Below are 25,347 nucleotides of genomic sequence, written 5' to 3' on the forward strand. Positions count from 1 at the left end.
TGAAGCATAGAGAGCTGAGGACAAGGGTAAAATATGAGGGACTTAAATGATGATGAACTGCATGTATTCCTGCACAGAAAAATGATACTGATAATACTCATGTGAAACTTCTCATTTAATAGAGAAGGTAGATATCAGATTTATAGAAGGGGGGGGAAGTTTATGACTAAGGAAACAATGGAGAACATCATCAAAAACTAGGTGATTTCAATTATATTAAATTAAAAAGGTTTTCTATGGTAACAGTGGGGAAGAAGGGAGCAGAGGAGAAACACCTGAATCTTCTTCTCATCAGACTTGGCTTAAAGTCAACCTACGCATACTCTGTTAACTTATAAAACACCTAACCTTTCAAGTATTAAAAGGGGAAAAGGGGAGGGGGGGGATGGGGAAAGGGAAGGGGAGTGGGGAAAAAGGGGGAAATAACAAAAGGAAGGGAAAAGGGAAAAAGGGAAAGGGGAAAGAAAGGGGAGGGTGTAATATAGGAGGGCAAACACACTGCAGGGGATGGTATTAAGAAGAAAAATACTCGGGAATAAGGATTCTAAAATTAAAGGAGAATTTAATAAAATTGAAAGCAAAAAAAACCTATTAAATAAAACCAAAAGTTGGTATTATGAAAAAACTAATAAAATTGATAAACCTCTGGTCAATTTGATTAAAAAAAAGAAAGAAGAAAACCAAATTGCTAGTATCATAAATGAAAAAGGTGAACTCACAACCAATGAGGAGGAAATTAAAGTAATGATTCTTAATTATTTTGCCCAATTCTATGCCAATAAATTTGATAATCTAAGTGAAATGGATGAATATTTACAAAAATATAAACTGCCCAGGTTAAATGAAGAAGAGATTAAATACCTAAACAACCCTATCTCAGAAAAAGAAATTCAACAAGCCATTACTGAACTCCCTAAAAAAAAAATCTCCAGGGCCTGATAGATTCACAAGTGAATTCTACCAAACATTTAAGGAACAATTGGTTCCAATCCTATATAAATTCTTGGGAAAAATAGGGAAAGATGGAACTCTGCCTAACTCTTTCTATGAAACCAACATGGTACTGTTACCTAAACCAGGAAGAGTTAAAACAGAGAAAGAAAATTATAGACCTATCTCCCTGATGAATAAAGATGCAAAAACCCTAAATAAAATCTTAGCAAGACAATTACAACAAGTCATCATTAGGATAATACATTATGATCAAGTAGGACTTATTCCAGGAATGCAGGGTTGGTTCAATATGAGGGAAAACTGTTAGTATACTCAATTGTATCAACAACAAACCTATCAGAAATCATATGACCATATCAATAGATGCCGAAAAATCTTTTAAAAAAATCCAGCATCCATTCCTCTGAAAAACCCTAGAGAGTGTAGGAATAAATGGATTGTTGCTTAAAATAATTAGCAATATCTATCTTAAACCATCAATAAGCATTATATTCAAGGGGAGAGGCTAGAGGCATTCACAATAAGATAGGATTGAAACAAATGTGACCATTATCACCACTACTATTCACTATTGTATTAGAAATGTTAGCATCAGCAATTAGAGAAGAAAAAGAAATTTTAGGAATTCCAATTGGGAAGGAAGAGACAAAACTCTCACTCTTTGCAGATGACATGATGGTCTACCTAGAGAATCCCAAGAAATCATCCAAAAAACTACTGGAAACAATTAGCAATTTTAGCAAAATTGCAGGTTATAAAATAAACCCTCATAAATCCTCAACTTTTCTATATATGTCTACCAAGATACAGCAGGAAGAGCTAGAAAGAGAAATCCCATTCAAAGTAATCTCAGACAATATAAAATATTTGGGAGTCTATTTACCAAGACAGACTTAGAATATTTTTGAAAACAATTATAAAACACTTCTCATACAAATTAAATCAGATTTAAATAACTAGGCAAATATCAACTGCTCATGGATAGGTAGAGCTAATATAATAAAAATGACAATTCTACCAAAACTAAACTATCTGTTCAGTGCCCTACCAATCAAAATTCCAAAATATTACTTTAACGAGTTAGAAAAAATTGTAAGTAAATTCATATGGAGAAATAAAAAGTCAAGAATTGCCAGGAGCTTAATGAAAAAAAGTGCAAAAGAAGGTGGCTTAGACCTACCTGATCGAAAATTATATTATAAAGCATCGGTCATCAAAACTGTTTGGTATTGGCTAAGAAATAGAGTGGTGGACCAGTGGAATAGACTAAGTGTAAAAGCAGGAGATGATTATAGTAATCTGCTGTTTGATAAACCCAAATAATTCAGCCATTGGGATAAAAACTCCCTCTTTGATAAAAATTGCTGGAAAAATTGGAAGTTAGTATGGAAGAAACTTAGATTAGACCAACACCTCACACCCTTTACCAAGATAAGATCCAAATGGTTACTGGACATAGACATAAAAAACAATACTATAAGCAAATTAGAAGATCAAGGACTAGTCTACCTGTCAGATCTATGGAAAGGGGAACAGTTTATGACTAAGGAAGAGTTGGAGAACATCACCAAAAACCAATTAGACGATTTCGATTACATTAAACTAAAAAGCTTTTGCACAGATAAAACCAATGTAACCAAGATCAAAAGAAATGTGGTAAATTGGGAAAAGATCTTTACAACTAATGATTCTGACAAAGGACTCATTTCTAAAATATACAGAGAACTGAGTCACATTTTTAAAACAAAAAGCCATTCCCCAATTGACAAATGGTCAAAGGATATGCAAAGGCAATTTACAAATGAGGAGATCAAAGTAATCCATAGCCATATGAAAAAATGCTCTAAATCATTAATTATCAGAGAAATTCAAATTAAAGCTTCCCTGAGGTACCACTTCACACCTCTCAGATTGGCCAGTATGACCAGGAAGGATAATGATCATTGTTGGAAGGGATGTGGGATATCTGGGACACTATTACACTGTTGGTGGAGCTGTGAACTCATCCAACCCTTCTGGAGAGCTATTTGGAACTATGCCCAAAGGGCAAGAAAAATGTTTGACCCAGCAATACCACTACTGGGTCTGTGGTGGCAAAGAATTGGAAATCCAGTAAATGTCCTTCAATTGGGGAATGGCTTAGCAAACTGGGGTATATGTATGTCATGAAACACTACTGTTCTATTAGAAACCAGGAGGGATGGGATTTCAGGGAAGCCTGGATGGATTTGCATGAACTGATGCTGAGTGAGATGAGCAGAACCAGAAAAACACTGTACACCCTAACAGCAACATGGGGGTGATGATCAACCTAGATGGACTTGCTCATTCCATCAGTACAACAATCAGGGACAATTTTGGACTGTCTGAAATGGAGAATACCACTGCAATGGAGAATACCATCTATATCCAGAAAAAGAACCGTGGAGTTTGAACAAAGTTCAAGGGCTATTCCCTTTAATTTAGGAAAAAAAAACAGATATCTTATTGTCTGATCTTATTATCTCTTATACTTTTTATTTCTTCTTTAAGAATATGATTTCTCTCTCATCACATTCAATTTGGATCCAGGTACAACATGGAAACAAAGTAAAGAATGACAAATTGCTTTCTGTGGGGGGTGGGGGAGGGAAGTAAGATTGGGGGAAAAATTGTAAGTAAAACTCAAATAAAAAAAATAGAGCAGGTAAAAGGAGTTTTTATAGATGAAGCACACAGGAGAGAGCTAAATTTGAAGATATAATATATTGTAAAAATGGAGTCAATGACTAAAATGGAAATGCACTGTGAGTAAGAGAAAGAGGTAGAATAGGCTAAGGTATTTCATATAAAATATATATATATATATATTTTTACAATTGAGTTTTTGTAATGATATAGAAGGGGGAAGGCAAGGGGAATGAGGGAACCTTCACTCTCATCAGAAATGGCTCAGAGAGGAAACACTCAATAGATAGTTATAGACATCTAGAGTAAAAAGGAGAAAAGGGGGAAAGGGGGAAGGAGGGGATGTGGGTGAGAGAAGAGAGGGTAGATCATAAGAGAAGATAGTCAGATATAGCACATTTTCTTTTTTACTTTTTGCAAGGTGCTGGGATTGGCTGGCCTGTCCACAACCATTGGGGTTGGGTTGTTGTTGGGTCTCTGGGGTAGTATGTGGGCTCAGGGCCTCTTGGCTCCAGGGCCGGTGATCAGTCCGCTGTGCCACTCAGCTACCCTACAACACGTTTTAGAAGAGGGACAGAGTGAAAGGAGAGAGAAAATATAATATATGGTAGGGAGGAATGGACGGAGGGAATTACAATCAGCAACAGCAACAATGTAAAAATATGGAAGTAACTTTTATGATAGACTTAGCATAAAGAATGTGATCAGGCTCCTGGCACGAGCCTCAGAGCGGCCACATGGCCTAGTGGGTCATAGTGCAAGTCAGCCTGTGGGGCAACCAGATTGGCCGCTGCTTCTGGGACCTGGCCCTGAGGGATCACGCGGCTGTCAACAAGAAAGGAATTTATGATGACTCACTAAGGAACTTCTTTAGAAATGTGGATACTAGAGGAAATGATGATGGTATAGATATTTCCAGAGGAAAAATTTGATCAGTAAAAGCACGAGCAGTCTTGATTGATATGGAAGAGGGAGTAGTGAATGAAATTCTTCAAGGTCTATTGAAAGCTATATTTGATAGCAAGCAACTTGTTACAAATGGTTCTGGCTCAGGAAATAATTGGGACAGGTTCTAGTCTTGGCATATTTGTTTTAAATTTGCTTGAAGATGAATTCCCAGAAGTATACAGATTTGTGACTTCAGTTTTTCCATCTGTCTTTATTTGACATCATTAGTAAAATTAATACGGTAACATCTGGAAAGCCAGGAACAACTGTGAAGCCAGAAAGTCTGGTAACTTTAAATGAAGGTGGTATTAAAAAAAAGCTTCAAGAAAAGCCATTTGATTCAATGAACAATATTGTAGGAAATTTGCTGCTCAACTTAACAAGTTCTGCCAGATTTGAAGGTTCCCTTAATATGGACCTTAATGAAATTAGTATGAATTTAGTTCCCTTTCCACAACTTCATTATCTTGTTTCAAGCCTCACACCTTTGTATACATTAGCAGATGTAAACATTCCTCCTCGAAGGTCAAATCAAATGTTTTCAGATGCTTTTAGCAAAGACCACCAATTCATTCAGGCTGATCCAAAGCAGTCTATACCTGGCTTGTGCCTTGTTAGTTCAAGGAAATGTACAGATTTCAGATCTTCGAAGAAATATTGAAAGATTGAAATCTTCTCTGCACTTTGTCTCATGGAATCAAGAAGGCTGGAAAACAAGCCTGCGTTCAGTACTCCCGGTGGGCCATTCTCACTCATTCTTGGCACTAGCAAACAATACCTGTGTAAAACCAACCTTCATAGGACTTAACAACAGATTCTCAAGACTCTACAAGAAAAAGGCTCATCTTTATCACTACCTACAGGTTGATGGAAAGGAGGAAAATTGTTTTATAGGAGCTGTATCATCTTTGTCATCTTTTATAGAGAGCTATAATGAATTAGATGTCACAAAAGGCTTGCCTGTACATGATCAGCTTAGACTCAATATCATCATATAAAAACACATTCACAAGTTTCTACTTTTCAATTAAAAAATTTTGGTTTACGTTCTATCACTTAGAAAATCTTGCTTGATTTTCTCACTCAAGAAATCTTCATTGATTTTTTCAAAATAGCAGGAAGCATCACTGACTAAAAGTTCCTTTAAGACCATTTGATGAAGATATGATATACCACGTTTTGAATCAGTGTGATTTTTTAACTATATCTACAACTATTTTACCTTTTACAAGAACAATATTTTTCAAGATTTATGAGAAGTATGAAGAATGTTTGTCTTTTTTATAACCTGATATTCAGGAGTTATACATTAATAAAAAAGTGTGATTTGGGTGTATTTTTGTTTATCTAAAATTTACCTCTATTTTGAAATACTATATAGGTACTCCAGTTTTTTTAAACTAATCTGATAAAACTTGGGAGTGTTTTAATAAAAACATAAATAGATGTTGAATTTATTATAGCACTTGGAGATGTGATAAACTTTTGATTTTCCCTTCAAAATTATTTAAAACATGTGATTTGATATGCAGTCAGATTGTTTTCATAATAGTAAGTATGCCTTATTTATAAAGTTCTATCATTTAAAATTAAGTTGCACAATAAAGTCTACATAAAAGTAAAAGAAAAAAAAAAGGAATGTGATCCACCCGAGACAGAGCTGATAGTATCAGAACAAAGACTGAAACACATTTTTTTCCCTTTCCTTTACTTTATCTCTTATGAAGGTCTTTATTTTTTTTTGGGGGGGGGGTTATTATGTTTACTCTTAAACAAGAATATTTTAGTAATGTATAATAAAAAAATGACGTGTACAAAAATATTCTTAACTGCCCTATTCATGGAGGCAAAGAATTGGAAATTAAGTAAATGTCCTTCAATTGGGGAATGGTTTAACAAAATGTGGTATATGTATATGATGGAACAGTATTGGTCTATTAGAAGGCAGGAAGGATAGGAATTTGGGGAAGACCAGAAAGATTTGCATGGACTGATGCTGAGTGAGATGAACAGAACCTGAGGAACATTGTGCACCCTAACAGCAATGAGGCGGTGATGACCAACTTTGATGGACTTGTTCATTCCATTAGTGCAACAATCATGTACAATACTTTATTTTTCTTCCTTAAGGATATGATTTCTCTCTCATCACATTCAACTTAGATCAATGTATACCATGAAAACAATGTAAAGTCTAACAGACTGCCTTCTTGGGGGGGGGGGTTGTGGGAGGGAAGCAAGATTGAGGGAAAAATTGTAAAAAATTCAAAGTAAAAAAAAATAAAACCAATATTCACTTTTTTAAAATCATTAAGCTTGTCCAGTTGAGAGGAAATTAAAGTAATAATGCAGAACTATTTTGCCCAACTCTATGCCAGTAAATTTGACAATCTAAGTGAAATGGATGAATACTTACAAAAATATAAATTGCCCAGATTAAATGAAGAGGAGATTAAATACCTAAACAATCCTATCTCAGAAAAAGAAATTCAACAAGCCATCATTGAACTCCTTAGGAAAAAAATCTCCAGGGTCTGATGGATTCACAAGTGAATTCTACCAAGCATTTAAGCAATAACTGGTTCCAATTCTATATAAACTCTTTGGAAAAATAGGGAAAGAAGGAACTCTACCTAACTCTTTCTATGACACCAATAGGGTGCTGATACCTAAACTAGGAAGAGTTAAAACAGAGAAAGAAAATTATAGACCTATCCCTGATGAATATAGATGCAAAATTTCTTAAATAAAATCTTGGCAAAACAATTACAAGTTAACACTAGGATAATATATTATGACTAAATATGATTTATTCCAGGAATGCAGAGTTGGTTCAATACTAGGGAAAACTGTTAGTATAATTAATTATATCAACAACAAACCTATCAGAAATTATATGATTATATCAACAAATGCTGAAAAAGCTTTTGCCAAAATACAGCACCCATTCCTACTAAAAACACTAAAGTATAGTAATGAATAGACTGTTCCTTAGAATAATAAGTAGTATCTATCTGTTTAATTTCTTTTTTTTAGTAAGTAGTATCTATCTGAAACCATCAACAAGCATTATATTCAATGGGGAGAGGCTTGAGGCATTCCCAATAAGATGAGGGGTGAAACAAGGATGCCCATTATCACCACTACTACTGAATATCATAATAGAAATGTTACCTTCAGCAATAAGAAAAGAAAAAGAAATTGAAGGAATTAGAATTGGGAAGGAAGAGACAAAACTCTTACTCTTTAAAGATGACAAGAAATCATCCAAAAAACTACTGGAAACAATTAGAAACTTTAGCAAAGTAGCAGGATATAAAATAAACCCTCATAAATCCTTAACTTTTCTATATATGACTAGGAAGATATAGCAGGAAGAGCTAGAAAGAGAAATTCCATTCAAAATAACCTCAGAGGGGTGGCTAGGTGGCGTAGTGGATAAAGCACTGGCCTTGGAGTCAGGAATACCTGGGTTCAAATCCGGTCTCAGACACTTAATAATTGCCTAGCTGTGTGGCCTTGGGCAAGCCACTTAACCCCATTTGCCTTGCAAAAACCTAAAAAAAAAAAATAACCTCACACAATATGAAATTCATGGGAGTCTACCTGCCAAGGCAGACTCAGAAACTTTTTGAAAATAATTACAAAACACTTCTCACATAAATAAAAGCAGATTTAAATAATTGGGCAAACATCATCGGCACATGGATAGGTAGAGCTAATATAATAAAAATGACAATTCTACCAAAACTAAACTATCTGTTTAGTGCCATACCAATCAAAATATAAAAAAATTATTTTAATGAGTTAGAAAAAGTGGTAAGTAAATTCATATGGAGAAATAAAAAGTCATGAATTTCCAGGGATTCAATGAAAAAAAGTGCAAAAGAAGGGGGCTTAGCCCTATTTGATCTAAAATTATATTACAAAGCATCAGTCATCAAAATTGTCTGATATTGGCTAAGAAATAGAGTGGTGGACCAGTGGAATAGACTAGGTGCAAAAACAGGAAATAATGATAGTAATCTGCTGTTTGATAAAGTCAAAGAGTCCAGCTATTGGGATAAAAATTCTCTTTGATAAAAACTGCTGGGAAAATTGGAAGTATGGAAGAAACTTAGATTAGACCAACACCTCACACCCTATACCAAGATAAGATCCAAATGATACAGTATTTAGACATAAAAAACAATACTATAAGCAAATTAGAAGATCAAGGACTAGTTTACCTGTCATATCTATGGAAAGGGGAGCAGTTTATGACTAAGGAAGAGTTGGAAAACATCACCAAAAACCAATCAGATGATTTCGATTACATTAAATTAAAAAGCTTTTGCACAGATAAAACCAATGTAACCAAGATCAAAAGAAATGTAGTAAATTGGGAAACAATCTTAATGATTCTGACAAAGGACTCATTTCTAAAATATACATAGAACTGAGTCATATTTTACAACAAAAAGCCATTCCCCAATTGACAAATGGTCAAAGGATATGCAAAGGCAATTTACAGATGAGAATCAAAGCAGTCCATAGCCATATGAAAAATTTCTCTAAATCATTAATTATTAGAGAAATGCAAATTAAAGCTTCTCTGAGGTGGCACCTCACACCTCTCAGAGTGGCCAATATGACCAGAAAGGATAATGATCATTGTTGGAAGGGTTGTGGGAAATCTGGGACACCATTACATTGTTGGTGGAGCTGTAAACTCATCCAGCCTTTCTGGAGAGAAATTTGGAACTATGCCCAAAGGGCAACAAAAATGTGCATACCCTTTGATCCAGCAATACCACTACTGGGTCTATACCCTGAAGAGATGATGAAAAAGGGTCAAAACATCACTTGTACAAAAATATTCATAGCAGCCCTGTTTGTGGTAGCAAAGAACTGGAAATTGAAATGTCCTTCACCTGGGGAATGGCTTAGCAAACTGTGGTATATACATATATATATCTATCTATATCTATATCTATATCTATATCTATATCTATATATATAGATATATATATTTAAACCTGATATCTTATTGTCTGATCTTGCTATCTCTTATACTTTATGTTTCTTCCTTAAGGATATATATGATTTCTCTCTCATCACAGTCAATTTGGATCAATGTATACCATGGAAACAATGTAAAGACTGACAAACTGACTTCTGTGGGGGGTGGGGGGACAGAAGTAAGACTAGGGGGAAAATTGTAAAACTCAAAATAAATAAAATCTTTAATTTAAAAAAAAGTAAACTAAGTATCCGAGGTGATAAATGTAGTTTCATGGATAAGAATTAAAGAATAAGTGTCAAAATTTTATAAAATCTATGACAATGTAAAAGAATTCAGCAAAAGAAGGAAATTTTTTCATGTTTTTTAAATGAAAAGTTATGATTTATTGTATAAATTATTAAACTTAATACTTTTACTTTATCCTAATTATACTATGAGAAATAAACTTTTGTATTAGTCAAAAATTTTTTTTCCTACAAGAATTAAAAAAAGTTCCTGAAAGACAGTGATAGTCTGTAAAACTATCTTGTACTAAATGTAAAGGGGAAAAAAATGATAGTATCAAATTTTCCTTTATCTTCTCTAGCTACTACAGAAAAGAATTAAAATGTAAGAAGAGAAGGACAAAGGGCAATGAATCTACTGAATCTACATGTAAAATAATGTCATTAAGTAGTTTCCTAGAGTCCTCCAACAAAAAAAAAACAGTATTATTATTGTTCTGTGAGAAATCTTGAGTAACTGGACTTCAGAAAACCCTCGAAAGATTTCTAAGAACTGACACTGAGTGAAATGAGCAGAACCAGAAGAACATTGTATATATAAACAGCAACACTGTGTGATGATCAACTATGATGGACTTGCTCTTCTCAGCAGTACAATAATCAAACACAATTCTAAATGACTTGTGATGAAAAATACCATCCACATCCAAAGAAGGAACTATGGAGTCTGAATAGAAACCAAAGCTTATTATTTTTTAAATTCTTTCATGTTTTATGGTTTTTTTCTCTTTTGCTTTTCTCTTTTTGTTTTGATTCTTCTAATTAATATGAAAATGTTTAATATAGTGACACACATCTTAACCTATATTAGATTGTTCTTTGTTAAGGGGAAGAGGAAGGTAAGGAGGGTGGAACTCAAAATCTTACAAAATTATGACTATTGAAAACTATATTTACATGTAGTTAAAAAACCCCAAACACTATGAAGACTGAATGCAGAGCAAAGCATTCTATGATCAGTTTTTAAAAATTTCTTGGGTTTTTTTGCCCCTTAGTTCTAATTCCTCTTTCACAAAATAACTGATATGGAAATATGTTAAACCCAATTGTACATGTACAACTTTTATCAGATTGTTTGTTGTCAAAGGGAGGGGAAACACACGGGAAGGTGGTAGAAAAATGTGCAACTCATATAGTGAAAGCAATATAGTCAAACAGGGAAGGTTTTTATATAACTGGGACAATGGGCAATAAATCGCCAAGTGGGTTGTTTTTATGCTTTGTTTTGTTTTTGTTTAGAGCTGTAAGTTAACTTAACATTTAAAGCCCTTCACAGCTTTACTCCTTCCTATCTTTATAACTATCTTCTATTTTATTCCCCTCCACAAAATTTACCATCCAGTAAAACTAGCCTTCTCACTATTCTTTGAATTCCATCTACATTTTTAAAGACTCTCCCAAGGTCTCTCTCAGAGCTTCCTTCAAAATGCCAGTCAAATCAAATCCCAAATTCCTTCAGGAGGCCTTCCCACAGAACCTTCCCCCGTCACATGGCTAATGAATGAACTTAACAAGCACTGTGCTGTAAAGTTGCAAAACACTGTGCTGAGCCATAAGAATACAAATAAAAGTGGGGCAGCAAGTTGGCGCAGTGGATAGAGCACTGACCCTGGAGTCAGGAGGACCTGAGTTCAAATTCGGTCTCAGATTAATAATTATCTAGCTATGTGACCCTGGACAAGTCATTGAACCCCACTGCTTTAAAAATAAAATTAAAAATTAAAAAAAAATACAAATAAAAAAGTAAGATTGTCCCTGTTCTCAAAGAGCTCACTTTCTATTGGGGGAGTCAGCATTTATGGAAGATTTCAGCTGCAAGTCAAATGGAAAGGTCCAAAGGTCCAGAGGGCAATCAACACAGGCAGAAGATAAATGCTGACCTTGTCCCCATTCCCAGACTCATGAATTACCAAAGGTTTACCAGTCCCAGCCTTGGGTTTTTCCTTTGGTAAATACTTAATTTCTACTTGTTATGTAAAACAAATAGTCACATCAAAGTGGGATATATCCCAATCCCCACTACACCTGGAGCCAGACCTTTAGGAAAATTGTACCCCACTCTCTCTGCCCTAATACTTTATAATTCCACCCACAATCCCCTACTTGGGCTCCCCAGCTTGGCACTTCTGCATGATACCCCAGTTGCAAATTCCCTACCCCAATTAAAGATCATTTTTGCTATAATAATTTGCTAGTAACTGCCTTCTCTTTAATTCTAGTTGGCATGCTGCAACTTCTTCAATGTCATTTCCACTGGAAAAAGATAAATCAATTTCTGATACTGAAACATTTGTCAATGGTAAAAATCTTTTTTAAGTCTTCAAAAAATTGGGACTATAGCACCTTCAGGTGCAGCTGTTAGGCTGTACCTCCACAGGGGTTGCCTCTTAGATTAACAGAATGACAGTGGAGGGACAGTTAGGTGGTGCAGTGGATAGAGCACTGGCCCTGAAGTCAGGAGTACTTGAGTTCAAATCTGGCCTCAGACACTTAATAATTACCTAGCTGTGTGGCCTTGGGCAAGCCACTTAAGCCCATTGCCTTGCAAAAACTAAAAAAAAAAAAAAAAAAAAAAAGGAATGGCAGTGGACTGTAAGCATCATTATATTATTCTATAATATTTATTAGATTCAAAGCTCTAGGCAGTTTCCACTGGGATCCCAGGAGATGGTGGTGTGGTGGTAGTGGTAGTTTGTCACCTGTTTCTCTCTCTCTCCAAGGGTACCTTGGAGCTTCAGCTAGGCTAGACTGACTGTTATTGTTTTTTAGGTTTTTTTCAAGGCAAATGGGGTTAAGTGGCTTGCCCAAGGCCACACAGCTAGGTAATTATTAAGTGTCTGAGACCGGATTTGAAGCCAGGTACTCCTGACTCCAGGGCCAGTGCTTTATCCAACTGTGCCCCTGGACTGCCTATTCTACAAAAGACTTGGTCATAACCTAAGAAACTTGTATAAAAAGGAGGAGCTATGTTGGAATTAAATAGAAAAACCAAGCAAGGGTCTAGATTGAAGCAGAGAGGATAGAGCATAATCATATATAGAGCTGAATCAGAAAGACTGGGTAGTATACAAAGGCAAGCAGTAAAAGGAGAAAGGAGAAGGCAGAATTGAATTGTTACAGACAAGGGAGATATAAAGGAAGGTTTAGGTCCCACAGGCATTTAAAACCAGAAGATTCAGTTTGATGCCATCATACTCAGCTATTCGAAGATGAAGGAGTTTCCAAGAAAAAGTTGGGTTTTTCCCCCCCAATTTCCCCTTCTGGTCCTTCCAGGCACTATTACAATAATATAATCTTGTTAATCAAATGTTTCCAGAAACCTGAATCTTGCCTCAACCACAAATTAGCCAGAGATAGATAAAAAGTAAATTAAAGCAGACAGTCAACACTGAGAGTAAATGTTAGAAGTTTTCCTAAGAGGGCTTGAAGCAATTGTGACTGTACTAATAAAGAGAAATAGTACAAAAGAAAACAGAGGAACATTCAGAAGGAAACATAGATAAGCAGGGCAGTTTTGAAAATAATACGTATTTTTATATTTATTTTATATATTCATACATTTATTTAATTTATGTATTATATAATTATATTTGTAATTAAAAATAATATATTTTATATACATACTTATATATATAAAGCAATCAGTATGAAATAAAAGGTTCATGGTTTCATATATAATCCTCTTATGTTACATTTATATATGTGGAATTACTTTTTTTGATGTTTAGAAGAAAAAAATTCATTTTATTTAAAAAAATTAGGAAAGAGATCAAATCTGAACAACCATATCTCCAGAGGACCCCTAATGAATAATCATACATTTCAAGGTATGACCATTGATGGTTTTGTTATTAAAAGATTTTCTTAAATTAGGTAAGAAAGGAAGGAGCAACTGTATTGTCCCATCTGAAGAAGGAAAAAAGGAATATGGAAGTAATTATAAAAATACTCATAAGAGAATAGACATTCAGAATGAAATTGACAAAAATCAGTCCTCAAATTAATTGTTCAACTTTCATAAAATGTATTCATTTCATAAAAATCAAGCTATGTATAAGTCATGATTCCCTATACAATCTTTTTTTTAAAATCTATTTTGTAAATGGAAATGCTCAATTTGGGGGAGAAGGTTGTTTTTTAAGTTCAGAAAAAATTTGTAATGGTAATGAAATTGTCTTTGGGACTTAACTGGTCCAGAGAGTATTACTTGAACCACTGATAGCTTCTTGGTTGCTGATATTGTTCAGTCATATTGGACTGGTGACCTCATTTGGAATTTTCATGGCAAAGATCTGAAGTAGTTTAGTCATTTCCTTCCCCAGTTCATTTTACAGAAGAGGAACTGAAGCAAACAGGGCTAAGTGACTTGCCCAAAGTCACACACATAGTAAGTATCTTAAGTCACATTTGAACTCAGGAAGATATAAGTCTTCCTGACTTTAGGTTCTATCCATTGTGCCATCTAGCTGTCCTAGCTTCTTGGTTACCTAAGGATAAAAGCCAGCATCCTAGGAAAATTCAAAGTCAGGAAAACTGTATACAACTGAATCATCTCTTTGCTAAATATTCTTTCCATGCAATTAAGTATACAACCTTCTGTTAAATGTTAGATGTTCTACCAGTGTTTCATTTTGTGCAAATCAGTAGCCAAAATCTCCAGATTGTCCTAAATTAATCCAAACCACAACAGAAAGCTACTGCAATAGTTCAAGCAATATAAGTCTGAACTAGGGTGGTGGCAATGTAAGTAAAGAATACAAATACAAGAGATGTTTTGGAGATAACAAAGTTTGGCAGTTGATTAAAATACATGGAATATGAAAGACTCTAGCTTCTAGGATAAGAACTCATTATTTGACAAAATCTACTGGGAAAACTGGAAAATGGTGTGGCAGAAACTAGGCCTAGACCAACATCTGAAACCATATAAAAGATAAGGTCAGAATGGGTACATGACATAAAGGGTGATACCATGAGCCAATAAGAAGAGTAACCTGTCAGATCTATGGAGAGAAGAAATTATGACCATGGAGAGACAGAGAACATGATGAAATATAAAATGAATAATTTTTATTACATTAAATTGAAAAGTTCTGGCACAAAACTCATAGAATAAAAAAAAAAAAACCAAACAAATAAAGTGGCACAGTGGATAGAGTACTGGCCCTGGAGTCAGGAGTTCAAATCTGAACTCAGACACTTAATATGACCTTGGGCAAGTCACTTAACTCTGCTTCAATTAGAATTTCCCAGAAATCTGGGAAATAATTTTTACAGTTAGTATTTCTGATAAAGGTTTCATTTCTAAAATGTATAACAGTACTGAGTCAAATTTATAAGACTACAAATTATTTCCCAATTAATAAAATAGTCAAAAGATTTGAATAGGCAGTCTTCAAATGAAGAAATTTAAAGCTATCTTTCATTGTAGGAAAAAATGCTCTAAGTCACTATTAATTAGAAAAATACAAATTAAAACATTTCTGAGGTACCACCTCATACACCTATCAGATTTGCTACAATGAGAGAAAAGGAAAATGAACAATGTTGGAGCAGATGTGGGAAAATTGGGCCACTAATGCATTGCTGGTGGAGTTGTAAACATCAAATATGATAGACAGCTCTTCTCAGCAATACAGCAATCAAAGACAATTGTAAAAGACCTGCAATGGAAAATGCATCTACATTCAGAGAAAGAACTATGGAAATCTAAATGTCAATCAAAATATGTTATTGTTTTTTGCTTTTCCCTTCTCATTTTCCCCCCTTTTTTGTTCTCATTCTTCTTTCACAGTGCGACTAATATGGAAATATGTGCAAAATATGTATAACCTATACCAAATTACTTGTTATTCTAGGGTGGAAAGGAAGGAAAGATGGGGAGAAGAAAGGGTGGAAGGTAGAAAATTTTTAAAAAATGAATGTTTAAATCACGGACAATTTGGGTCTGTCTGCGATGGAGAATACCATCTCTATCCAGAGAAAGAACTGTTATCTTATTATGTAATTTTTATGTCTTATACTTTATTTTTCTTCCTTAAGGATGATTTCTCTCTTGTCACATTCAATTTAGATCAACATATACCATGGAAACAATGTAAAGGCTAACAGACTGCCTTCTGTGGGGGGTGGGGAGAGGAAAGCAAGAAAGGGGGGAAAATTGTAAAACTCAAAATAAATAAATCTTTAAAAAAAAAATTAATGCTGGGGGGGGGTGGCTAGGTGGCACAGTGGACAGAGCACTGGCCCTGGAGTCAGGAGTACCTGAGTTCAAATCCAGCCTTAGACACTTAATAATTACCTAGCTGTGTGACCTTGGGCAAGTCACTTAACCACACACTACTTCATGAACTAAAAAAAAATGTTGAAAGAGATCATAAAAAAAGGGGAAAAGATACACATGTTCAGAAATATTTACAACAACTCTCTTCAGTAGCAAAGAACTGGAAATTGAGGGGATGACTATCAATTGGGGAATAGCTGAATAAATTATGATATATGAATGTAATGGAGTATTTTGTTCTGTAAGAAATCATAAGTGGCTAAACTTTAGAAAAGCCTGAAAAGACTTGCATAAACTAATGCTAAGTGAAGTAAATAAAATGAAAAGAGTATTATACACATTAACAGCAAGATCGACTATGATGGATGCAGCTCCTTTCAACACTTCAGTGATCGCGGACAATTCTGAGACCTGTTATAGAAAATGCCATCCACACCCAGAAAAAATATCATGAAGTTCAAATCACAGCAGAGTATACCATAATCACATTTTAAAACTTCTTTTATGTTGTTTTTCTTTCTCATGGCTTCCCCCGCCTTTAGTTCTAATTCTTCTTTCACAACATGACTAATATGGAAACTTGTTAAAACAAAACTGTACAAGTACAACCTAAATGAGATTGTGGCAAACACCAGTTGCAAACTAGAAGTGAGGTAATACCCTCAATAGAAATAATTAAGTTCAGAAGAGAGGTGCTTTTACAGGGAAAGATAATGATAAAGATAACTGTTCCATCCGGAATGAAAACTTAAAGAAGCCAAGCAAGACATTACTCTGTACCCACTGTTCTGGAACTCATAGCAAGGGAAGGCACATAACACAACCATGAAATGATAGAGCACAGGTTTTTCCTAGTATAATCTACATGATTACTGCAGTTGTCTCAGGTTACAAACAGGAGCTGTCACTGCACAAAAGAGAAAAGGTTGGAAGATGGTTGAGTGGGAAAGTTATTAGAGTGATGATACTCTAATTAGGGTGCTGGTGATCTCCCATTGACTTTAATGGGGTAGGTGGAATTTCACCCATCTCATGCATGCATGCTTGGCTTTGGCCCTCTCAAATCAACCTTGCTCCTTAGGGGGGGTGCACATTCTCACTCTGAAGATCATTTAAATAGAGGAAATCCAGAGTAGTGGATTGTAGAGTAACTGTTGGTGAGGATAAAATCAAGGATATGACCTTGACTGCCACATCTATATGTGACTAAGGTTAAGTGTAAATCATGGAAGTTGAAGAACTGGGAAGCAAGGATGATTTAAAATATAAAATGAAGTATTCAAGACTAAAGAGTTGGGGATGTGGCAGAAAGATATGGAGGAAGTGATCTCCCTGAGAAGGCAGTACAGAACAACTACCAGGATCTGGATTAGGTGATATATCTGGATGGAGTGAAACACAAAAAGAAGTTGCCAAGTAAATAGTCAGAAAGTGGCACTGAGAAGCAAGAAGCATGCCTACTCTACTTCTTGGAAAAAGGGGAAGTATTGAGAGGGAGAATGCAAGACCAGAACAGGTGGCCCAGAATTCAGCACTGACTGTAGGGGAGCACATCTATAATTGACAGAAGACAAAATAGACTTAAAAGGGAGCAACTTGATAACAACAGATTCCCTAAGTCACAATGGAAGGCAAAGATAGAATTAACAAAGAGTGGGGACAATATGTGGAGAGATAGCAACAGAAAAGATTCTTCATGGATACCAAAATTTTTTCAAACTCCAAAAGTATAAGAACAAGAGTCATTTTCTAATAGATGAATGATCAAAGGACACAGTTTCTAAAAAAAAAAAAAAGAATGCAAGCTACTCACAACAACATGAAAAATAGTCCAAATCACTAATAAAAGAAATGAAAATCAAAACAACACTGACGAATTTGAAAACCAGAGAGGCAGAACTTGCCCAAGATCCCACTATTATTAAATGGAAGGGCTGGGATATGACCTAAGATTCTCTAATGATAAATTCCGAAGTCTTTCCAGGAAACCACTCTCCTTCATAAATCTTGGGTTACAATCAAAAGTAAACTATCAGCCTAAGTGAGCTCTCATTGTCAAAAATAATTCATCTATGATTAGCTAATAAAAAAACATCAACCAGACTTCACTTTTCCCAGTCTCCTCCATTTACTATCTCAAAGTCAATAGCAGGACAATGATGATAACTACAGTGAAAGTGAGGGACTGTAAAGAAGTGGGGAACAGGGGCAGCTAGGTGGTGCAGTGAATAAAGCACCAGCCCTCGAGTCAGGAGTACCTGGGTTCAAATCCGGTCTCACACCCCATTTGCCTTGCAAAAAACAAAAACAAAAACAAAACAAAAACAAAAAAAGAAGTGGGAACAGGGAAAAGTAGAGAGCCATGGGGGAGAGACAAAGGGATCAAAAGAAATAAAGTCACTCCCAAGAAGGAATGAGCAGAACAGATGTTGACCAAACTAGTCAAAGAACAAGATTAATAGGATTAGAGTACAAAGAAGGTGTGAAAGACTATATTAGTGCCTGAATTTTTGTTCACTGATTTATCTAATTACCAAATAGCTTACATATAATACAAGTCAATTAAATTTTAATACTTTAATGGTGCTTGGTTTCATCAGTGTGACTATACTATCCATTCACAGGGATCTCTACTTTTTCATGACTTTGCACAAAATTCATCATCTGTAGTGAACCTGGTAAAGAATCTCCTGGTAATGAATCTCCTTGAATTTAGCTAAACTTATGGATGCAATAGACCAAATCTGTTACTGTTACTGGTGATCTATCTGAAACAGCAATATTGGAGGACTTTAGAAGAATCAATCTTATCTCATACCTTTACAATTATAAAAAACTTATAAAATGTATCCCAAACATTTATATTAGATAGTATTTTCCTTATTCAAAGGAACTCAATGGAAACATGTAATACAACAGAATACACTTATATATAATATGTAATACAGGTGAAAAAACTAAAAATGTTGATGTTGGGACTAAAACATCCTTATTATAGTCGAATACTTATACAACAGTAGAAAAGCAATCAACACCACTGGAGTTAGAACTGGAAGACCTAGATTTCAGTTCCAATTCTACACATAATAGTTGTGTCCTGGGGAAAGTCATTTAAAACTTTTTGGAGCTGAAACTTATTTTTTTCATCTAAAAATGGAAATGATAATACTAGCACTATCTACCACACAGGACGAATTTGAAGATAAAATGAGATATGTACAGAATATGTTTTATAATCTTATTATATAACTCAGAACTTAACAGATATTGTGATTTTTAACAACTGAAGATTAGGACAAATCTGCATAAAGCAAATCTATCAGAGACCATTTTTCCAATAATGTGTGTTTAAATTGTGCCTCTCTGTCACATTTTGATAATTTTCACAATAATCCAGACTTTTAAATTACTATATCTGTTATAGTGATCTGTGACCAGTGATCTTTGATATTACTATTGTAATTGTTTTGAAGTGGCACAAACCATGTTCATATAAGATAGTGACCTTGATCAATAAATACTATGTGTTTGACTGCCATTTTCCCTCTTCACCATCTCCTCAGGCCTCTCTATTCTCTGAGACATAACAATATTGAAATTAGGTCAATTAACAACACTACAATGGCTTCTAAGTGATGAGTCAATCAATGAGGCAAACTTCATTGTCTTAGTTTAAGAAATTGGCACAGCAATGTAAAGACTACCAGACTGCCTTCTGTTGGCAGGAGGGGAGAGGGAAGGGGAAAAATTGCAAAATTCAAAATCTTACAAAAAAAGATTTGTAGAAATTACTATTTTATAATAATTGGAAAACAAATAAAATATTTATATTTTTTAAAAAAGAAACTGGCACAGTCACTCTCATGATCAGCAACCACCACCCTGATGAGTCAACAGTCATCAACATCAAGGCCAGACTCATCTCTGGCAAAAAATTATAACTTGCTGAAGGCTCTGATAATGGTTAGCATCTTTTAATAATAAAATATTTTAAGTTATGTATAATGAGTTTTTAAGACAATTTTATTGTAATTTAATAGACTACAGTGTGGTATTAATATAATTTTTATATGCACTGGGAAATCAAAAAATTTGTGACTTGCTTTATTTCTGTATTCACTTAATTGTGGTAGTCTGGAACTAAAACCATAAAATTTCCAAAGTATGCCAGGGGCAAAACATGAATCCAGGTCATCTGATTCTGAAGTCAATTCTCTAGTCACCACCTTATTCCCCACTCCAAATACTGCAAATTTGGGGGCATTACCTTTGCAAAAGAGAAAAATTGAGCCTAGCAATGCTATGTATGTTTATTCTCAAGCTAATTAGTAGTTAATTAGATATAAATATAAAATATTACTACTCAGGGAATATAATTCAACCTAAAAAAAAGAATCTGTGGTACAGAGGATTTTTATTAAAAAAATATACTGCTATTGGACCTAATTTACAGTGATAACTATAAAATATATGTCACTGTCCACTGTACATAATAATTTTTTCTATTATAGCATGACAACAATAGCAAACAAATCTTCAAAACTCTTTTTTTTTCTGTAATATCTCTTTACTCAGACACCCACTTTTTGGATATCTATAGGCAACCATCATCAACAACTGCCCTCTCTTGGCTCATCTCAGTGGTAATCACCTTTCTCTTCAACTAGCCTTTTGAAATTCAATCATTTGCCCTCATGCTCTCTGTGTGTTAGGTATTGATGATAATAATGAATAATTAATGATAAATTACCATGCAATGACAGTAAAGAAAAAGGCTATCTATTTTACAATTATAAAAAAACTTATAAAATATATCCCAAACATTTATATGAAATAGTATTTTCCTTATTCAATGGAATTCAATGGAAACATGTAATACATCAGAATACACTTATATACAATATCTAATACAGGTGAAAAAAACTAAAAATGTTGAAGCTGGGACTAAAACTGCTTATTATAGTCTAATACATACAACTTCTCTGGCTAGGTAATATGTCAGAATGTAACTTTTGAGAAAATATCTTCTGCTTAATCTAAGTGAAGGTTAGAAGTAGTAGAAAATTTGGGACAATCACAAGAAGAGAGTAGGACCATATGGAAATCTTAATTTAAGAATAGATGTGGTCAGTGCAATAATCAGGGATAATTTTATGGGATCTATGATGGAGAATATCATTTGTATCCAGAGAAGAACTATGAAGTTTAAATGAAGACCAAAGCTTGTTATTTCCAATTTTTTTTACGTTGTCTTATGTATTACATAATTTTGCTATCTCTAATATTTTATTTCTTTCTTTTGGATCTGTTTCTTCTCTCACAACACATTCAATTTTGATCTATGTATATCATAGATGCAACTGTAAAGACTATATCAGATTGTCTTCTGTTGGAGAGAGGAGGGTCAGGAGGGAGAAAAATTTAACACTCATAACCTTGCAAAATAAAATGATTGTAGAACTACCATTGTATGTAATTGGAAAACTTTTAAATAATTTATATAATGAAAAAAAGGGCCCTTACAGTAGAAAGTCCAAAACATCATACCCTATAGGACGCTAACTGCACATAAGACCTGCCTTGACTGATCTATAGGTACAATAGAGATCTATTATTGATCAGGAACTCTACCACTACCTTAATATCAACATATTAAAAATACTTTAGGGGTGGCTAGGTGGTACAGTAGATAAAGCACTGGCCCTGGAGTCAGTAGTCCCTGAGTTCAAATCCAGCCTCAGACACTTAATAATTACTTAGCTGTCTGGCCTTGGGCAAGCCACTTAACCCCATTTGCCTTGCAAAAACCTAAAAAAAAAAAATACTTTAAACACATGAAAATTTGAATAAAAGTACCTTATTCCAGCCGCTGGCAAGAGCTGCAGTGTCCAGTGTACATTCCCGATATGCCTGATAGTTCACTGGCCTGTAGAAATTTTTTTAAAAGTCCAAGTCAAAGAAGGAATGAAAACAAACACATATGAAACCTGATTCACCTCTCTAATGTTAATTAATAGTCATTCTATTTGGGTCCTAAAAAAATCAAACCCATAATCAAAATTAATAAAAAAATATTCTGAAGTAGGTAGTCAATATTTTGGGAAAATGGCTGTATGTTTAGCTAAATTTGAATTTTGTTAATTATTTTTTAATTTTTCTGGAATTAACTTAGTATTCTCTACGTTCATTATGGGACCAAAAAAGAGTGGGATAAAAGAAAAAAAAGGGTTTCACTCAAGACAGTTCTAAAAACCAACTACAATATAAATTTAGCTTAATAACCAATGAGATACAGGGGTGACTAGGTGGCGCAGTGAATAGAGCACCAGCCTTGGAATCAGGAGTACCTGGGTTCAAATCCGACCTCAGACACTTAATAATTACCTAGCCATGTGGCCTTGGGCAAGCCACTTAACCCCATTGCCTTGAAAAATCTAAAAAATAAAATAAAATAAAAAATGAGCTTTGACACCTGATAGGACTTTTCATATTTAAAGAAATAAATCATATTTATAAATCAAAACCTTAGAATATTAATTCCTCAAAATCTGGAAGGAAATTTTTCCTTGTTAGCTCTATAAGAATGACAGTACTAGACTAATCAGAATTTCAAATAATTGGTGGGAATAAGAGAAAGTTCTAAACTCTCTGCTTTGGTTTCCTCATCTGCTTGATACCTGCTCAACATATGAGAACAACAATTCATTTCATGGAAACAATTTTTTAAACTGAAACTGGCAGAGTTTAAACTTATATAATAAATAATAAAAGTACTCATTTTTAAAGATTTGAACCTCTTCTTAAAATATCTCTCTTATCCAGATGCTCCTATAAGGGAAGTCAGTATAGTAGAAGATCAGTAAACTGGGAATCACGAGGCTTAAGTTATATGACCTTGAGTAAGTCACTGAAACTTCTCTGGACTCCAAGCCCCAATGATCTTTAAATTCCTTTTCTGCTCTAATTATTCTGATTCTGAATTTATCAAATTTATGCTACTCAAAGAAGAAGAGGGGGTTAAGTTTTATAAAACTTACAGTCCCATAGGGATAGCATCCTCTTACAAGTTCTTAGGTAAAATATGGGCAAAAGGAAGTGACAGAAAAATAAAAGACGACTCCTCTCAGACAATATAATTTAACTTATAGTTAAAAAGAATCTGTAGTACAGGGATATTCTCTGAAAAAGTTTGGTAAAGGAGCATTGTAGCTGAGTAATATGATTTCAGAATAGTATTTTTAAAAAATGGCTTTGTAGAAGATTTTATAAATCTAAAAAAATTCCATAAATCATAGACAATGACTTGAAAGCTTAAATATGCATAACTGTTTTTAAATTACATATACAAAAATTACTATTACCTATATGTAGATTTACAAATTTGTAAAGAATACTTCTAATTTCAGAAAAAAAGACCAGTCAATTAAATATATAACTACAGAAAATATTTCTTTAAAGTTCATAATGTAATTTGATTTATTTTTATTTAAGTTAATGCAACTTCCCACACAAACTTGAGCAATCAGAATTATCTTGTTAGGATTTAAATTCAAGAATTAACAATTCAAATATTTCAGAAACCTAGCAAATATAAATATATAAATTAATACTGAAGCAAAGAAAATCAAAGGGAATAGTACCTCCAAATAATCTATTAAAAAAAAGACTTTAATGTCATATTCCTAATAATAAAAAAATTAACAATATAAAATATAAAGAATAATATAAATATAAACATATAATACATGTATACAATATTATAAATAAAATATTAATAATAAAATATTAATAACCATAGAACTTGTTAATGGATTTAGATTTTGTGTAAGACTGGAAACATTTTAACTGGACTACTTATTAAAATATATTCTGTTTCTACCTAAAATTTCTTCTGAAGCTTAAAAGGAGGGTTTCAATCCTTTCAGTTCCTTTGCTGGACTCTTCCATTATTGCTGCTCCTAGTTATCCTTACATGGAGTTAGCCTATGAGGCTTAAGTATATGAGGATGTTTCAGGGTGAGCATACATTTTGCTAATTATACCTTCACACATATGGATATTTAGAGGATGACAGTTGTTTGAAACATTCAAAGGAAAGGAAACCTGATACACAGCCAAGTCAAAAGAAGTTCCCTCAACATTCCCCCCAAAACTGCTAAGCTTCTTTTACAAAGTCCACAATTAGTTTCTCAGGCATCTGACTTAAAGTGATTCTGAGGATGAGATAACATATTCAACTTGAAAAAACTGTAGTTGGAAATATATATGTGGTTTGTGTTAATGACAAGACAAAATATTATAACACTAAGAAGCTAAATCTGATTAGCTTCTAAAGTGATCATGGTCAGAAAATAGTCATGAATTTTCTACAAAAGAGGGGACAGAAAAGAAAACAATCTTCAGAAACCAGTCTAGCTTGGTTTTATTTAGACTTGATTCTGAATGAGTTATTAAAAACTCCAATATATAAAAATAATAAAAAATTTTTATCATCATGAATTAGCAAGTACTCATTCTCACCCCATTCATTACAAGTCAGTTTTACATAAAATAGTATTACTATATTTCATCAATCCAAACCCATTTTTTCGAAGATGGAAAAAAATCACATTCATAAAGAAATGTGAATTGCTATCTTTTATAAGTGGTACAAATTTCAAAACAAATCATAACTTTTAAAATTTTCATAAAGATAGGATAAAGATAAAGATAGGAAACAGCTGTTTATTTAGGAGTGAAATTTAAAAAAAATAGATTACTAATAGATCAGATAAGAAATTAAGAATTCTTTGCCTAAAGAACAGCTTTCTTTATGGAGCTCAAAGTATACTAAAAATCATTGTTAATTCTTGCTACTATCATTATCAGTGGAATCTGAGAGACATAGAAATTAAGAGAAATTAAAAGGTTCACTCACAGTCACAAAGTAATAGCTCTAAATAATCTTTGCTTTTCACTTATTCCATTATCCCATGATTCACCATTCACAAGTCTTTTCTCCCCACAACTTTTTTCCCCAACAATTCATTCATTTGTACCTCAGGTTCTTTTCAAAGAATAGGATTCAAAGAAACCTAAACTGTGTTTTCAGTAAGTTCACCTAGATCAGTATTTAAGATATAATAAACAATAAACTTTGTCCACCTAAATTCAAGAACCTTATACCATATTGAGCACCTGAAACAGACTTGTATTCTGCAAGGCAG

General features: G+C 33.9%; 1 protein-coding gene and 1 pseudogene across 1 annotated transcript in view; one reads left to right on the forward strand and one right to left on the reverse strand.

The window, feature by feature from the left end:
- The window catches only part of BCL2L13 (BCL2 like 13), a 110,530-nt gene that overhangs the window by 30,836 nt on the left and 54,347 nt on the right, over window positions 1-25,347 (reverse strand). Inside the window, exon 5 of the mRNA XM_074194938.1 lies at window positions 21,998-22,067. Within this exon, the coding sequence (XP_074051039.1) occupies window positions 21,998-22,067 (70 nt within the window). The remainder of the gene's footprint in view (window positions 1-21,997; window positions 22,068-25,347) is intronic.
- LOC141493498 (tubulin epsilon chain pseudogene) lies at window positions 4,359-5,567 on the forward strand (annotated as a pseudogene).

The sequence above is a fragment of the Macrotis lagotis genome, chromosome 7 (genome assembly GCF_037893015.1).
Source record: "Macrotis lagotis isolate mMagLag1 chromosome 7, bilby.v1.9.chrom.fasta, whole genome shotgun sequence".
In the NCBI taxonomy this organism is placed as follows: domain Eukaryota; kingdom Metazoa; phylum Chordata; class Mammalia; order Peramelemorphia; family Peramelidae; genus Macrotis; species Macrotis lagotis.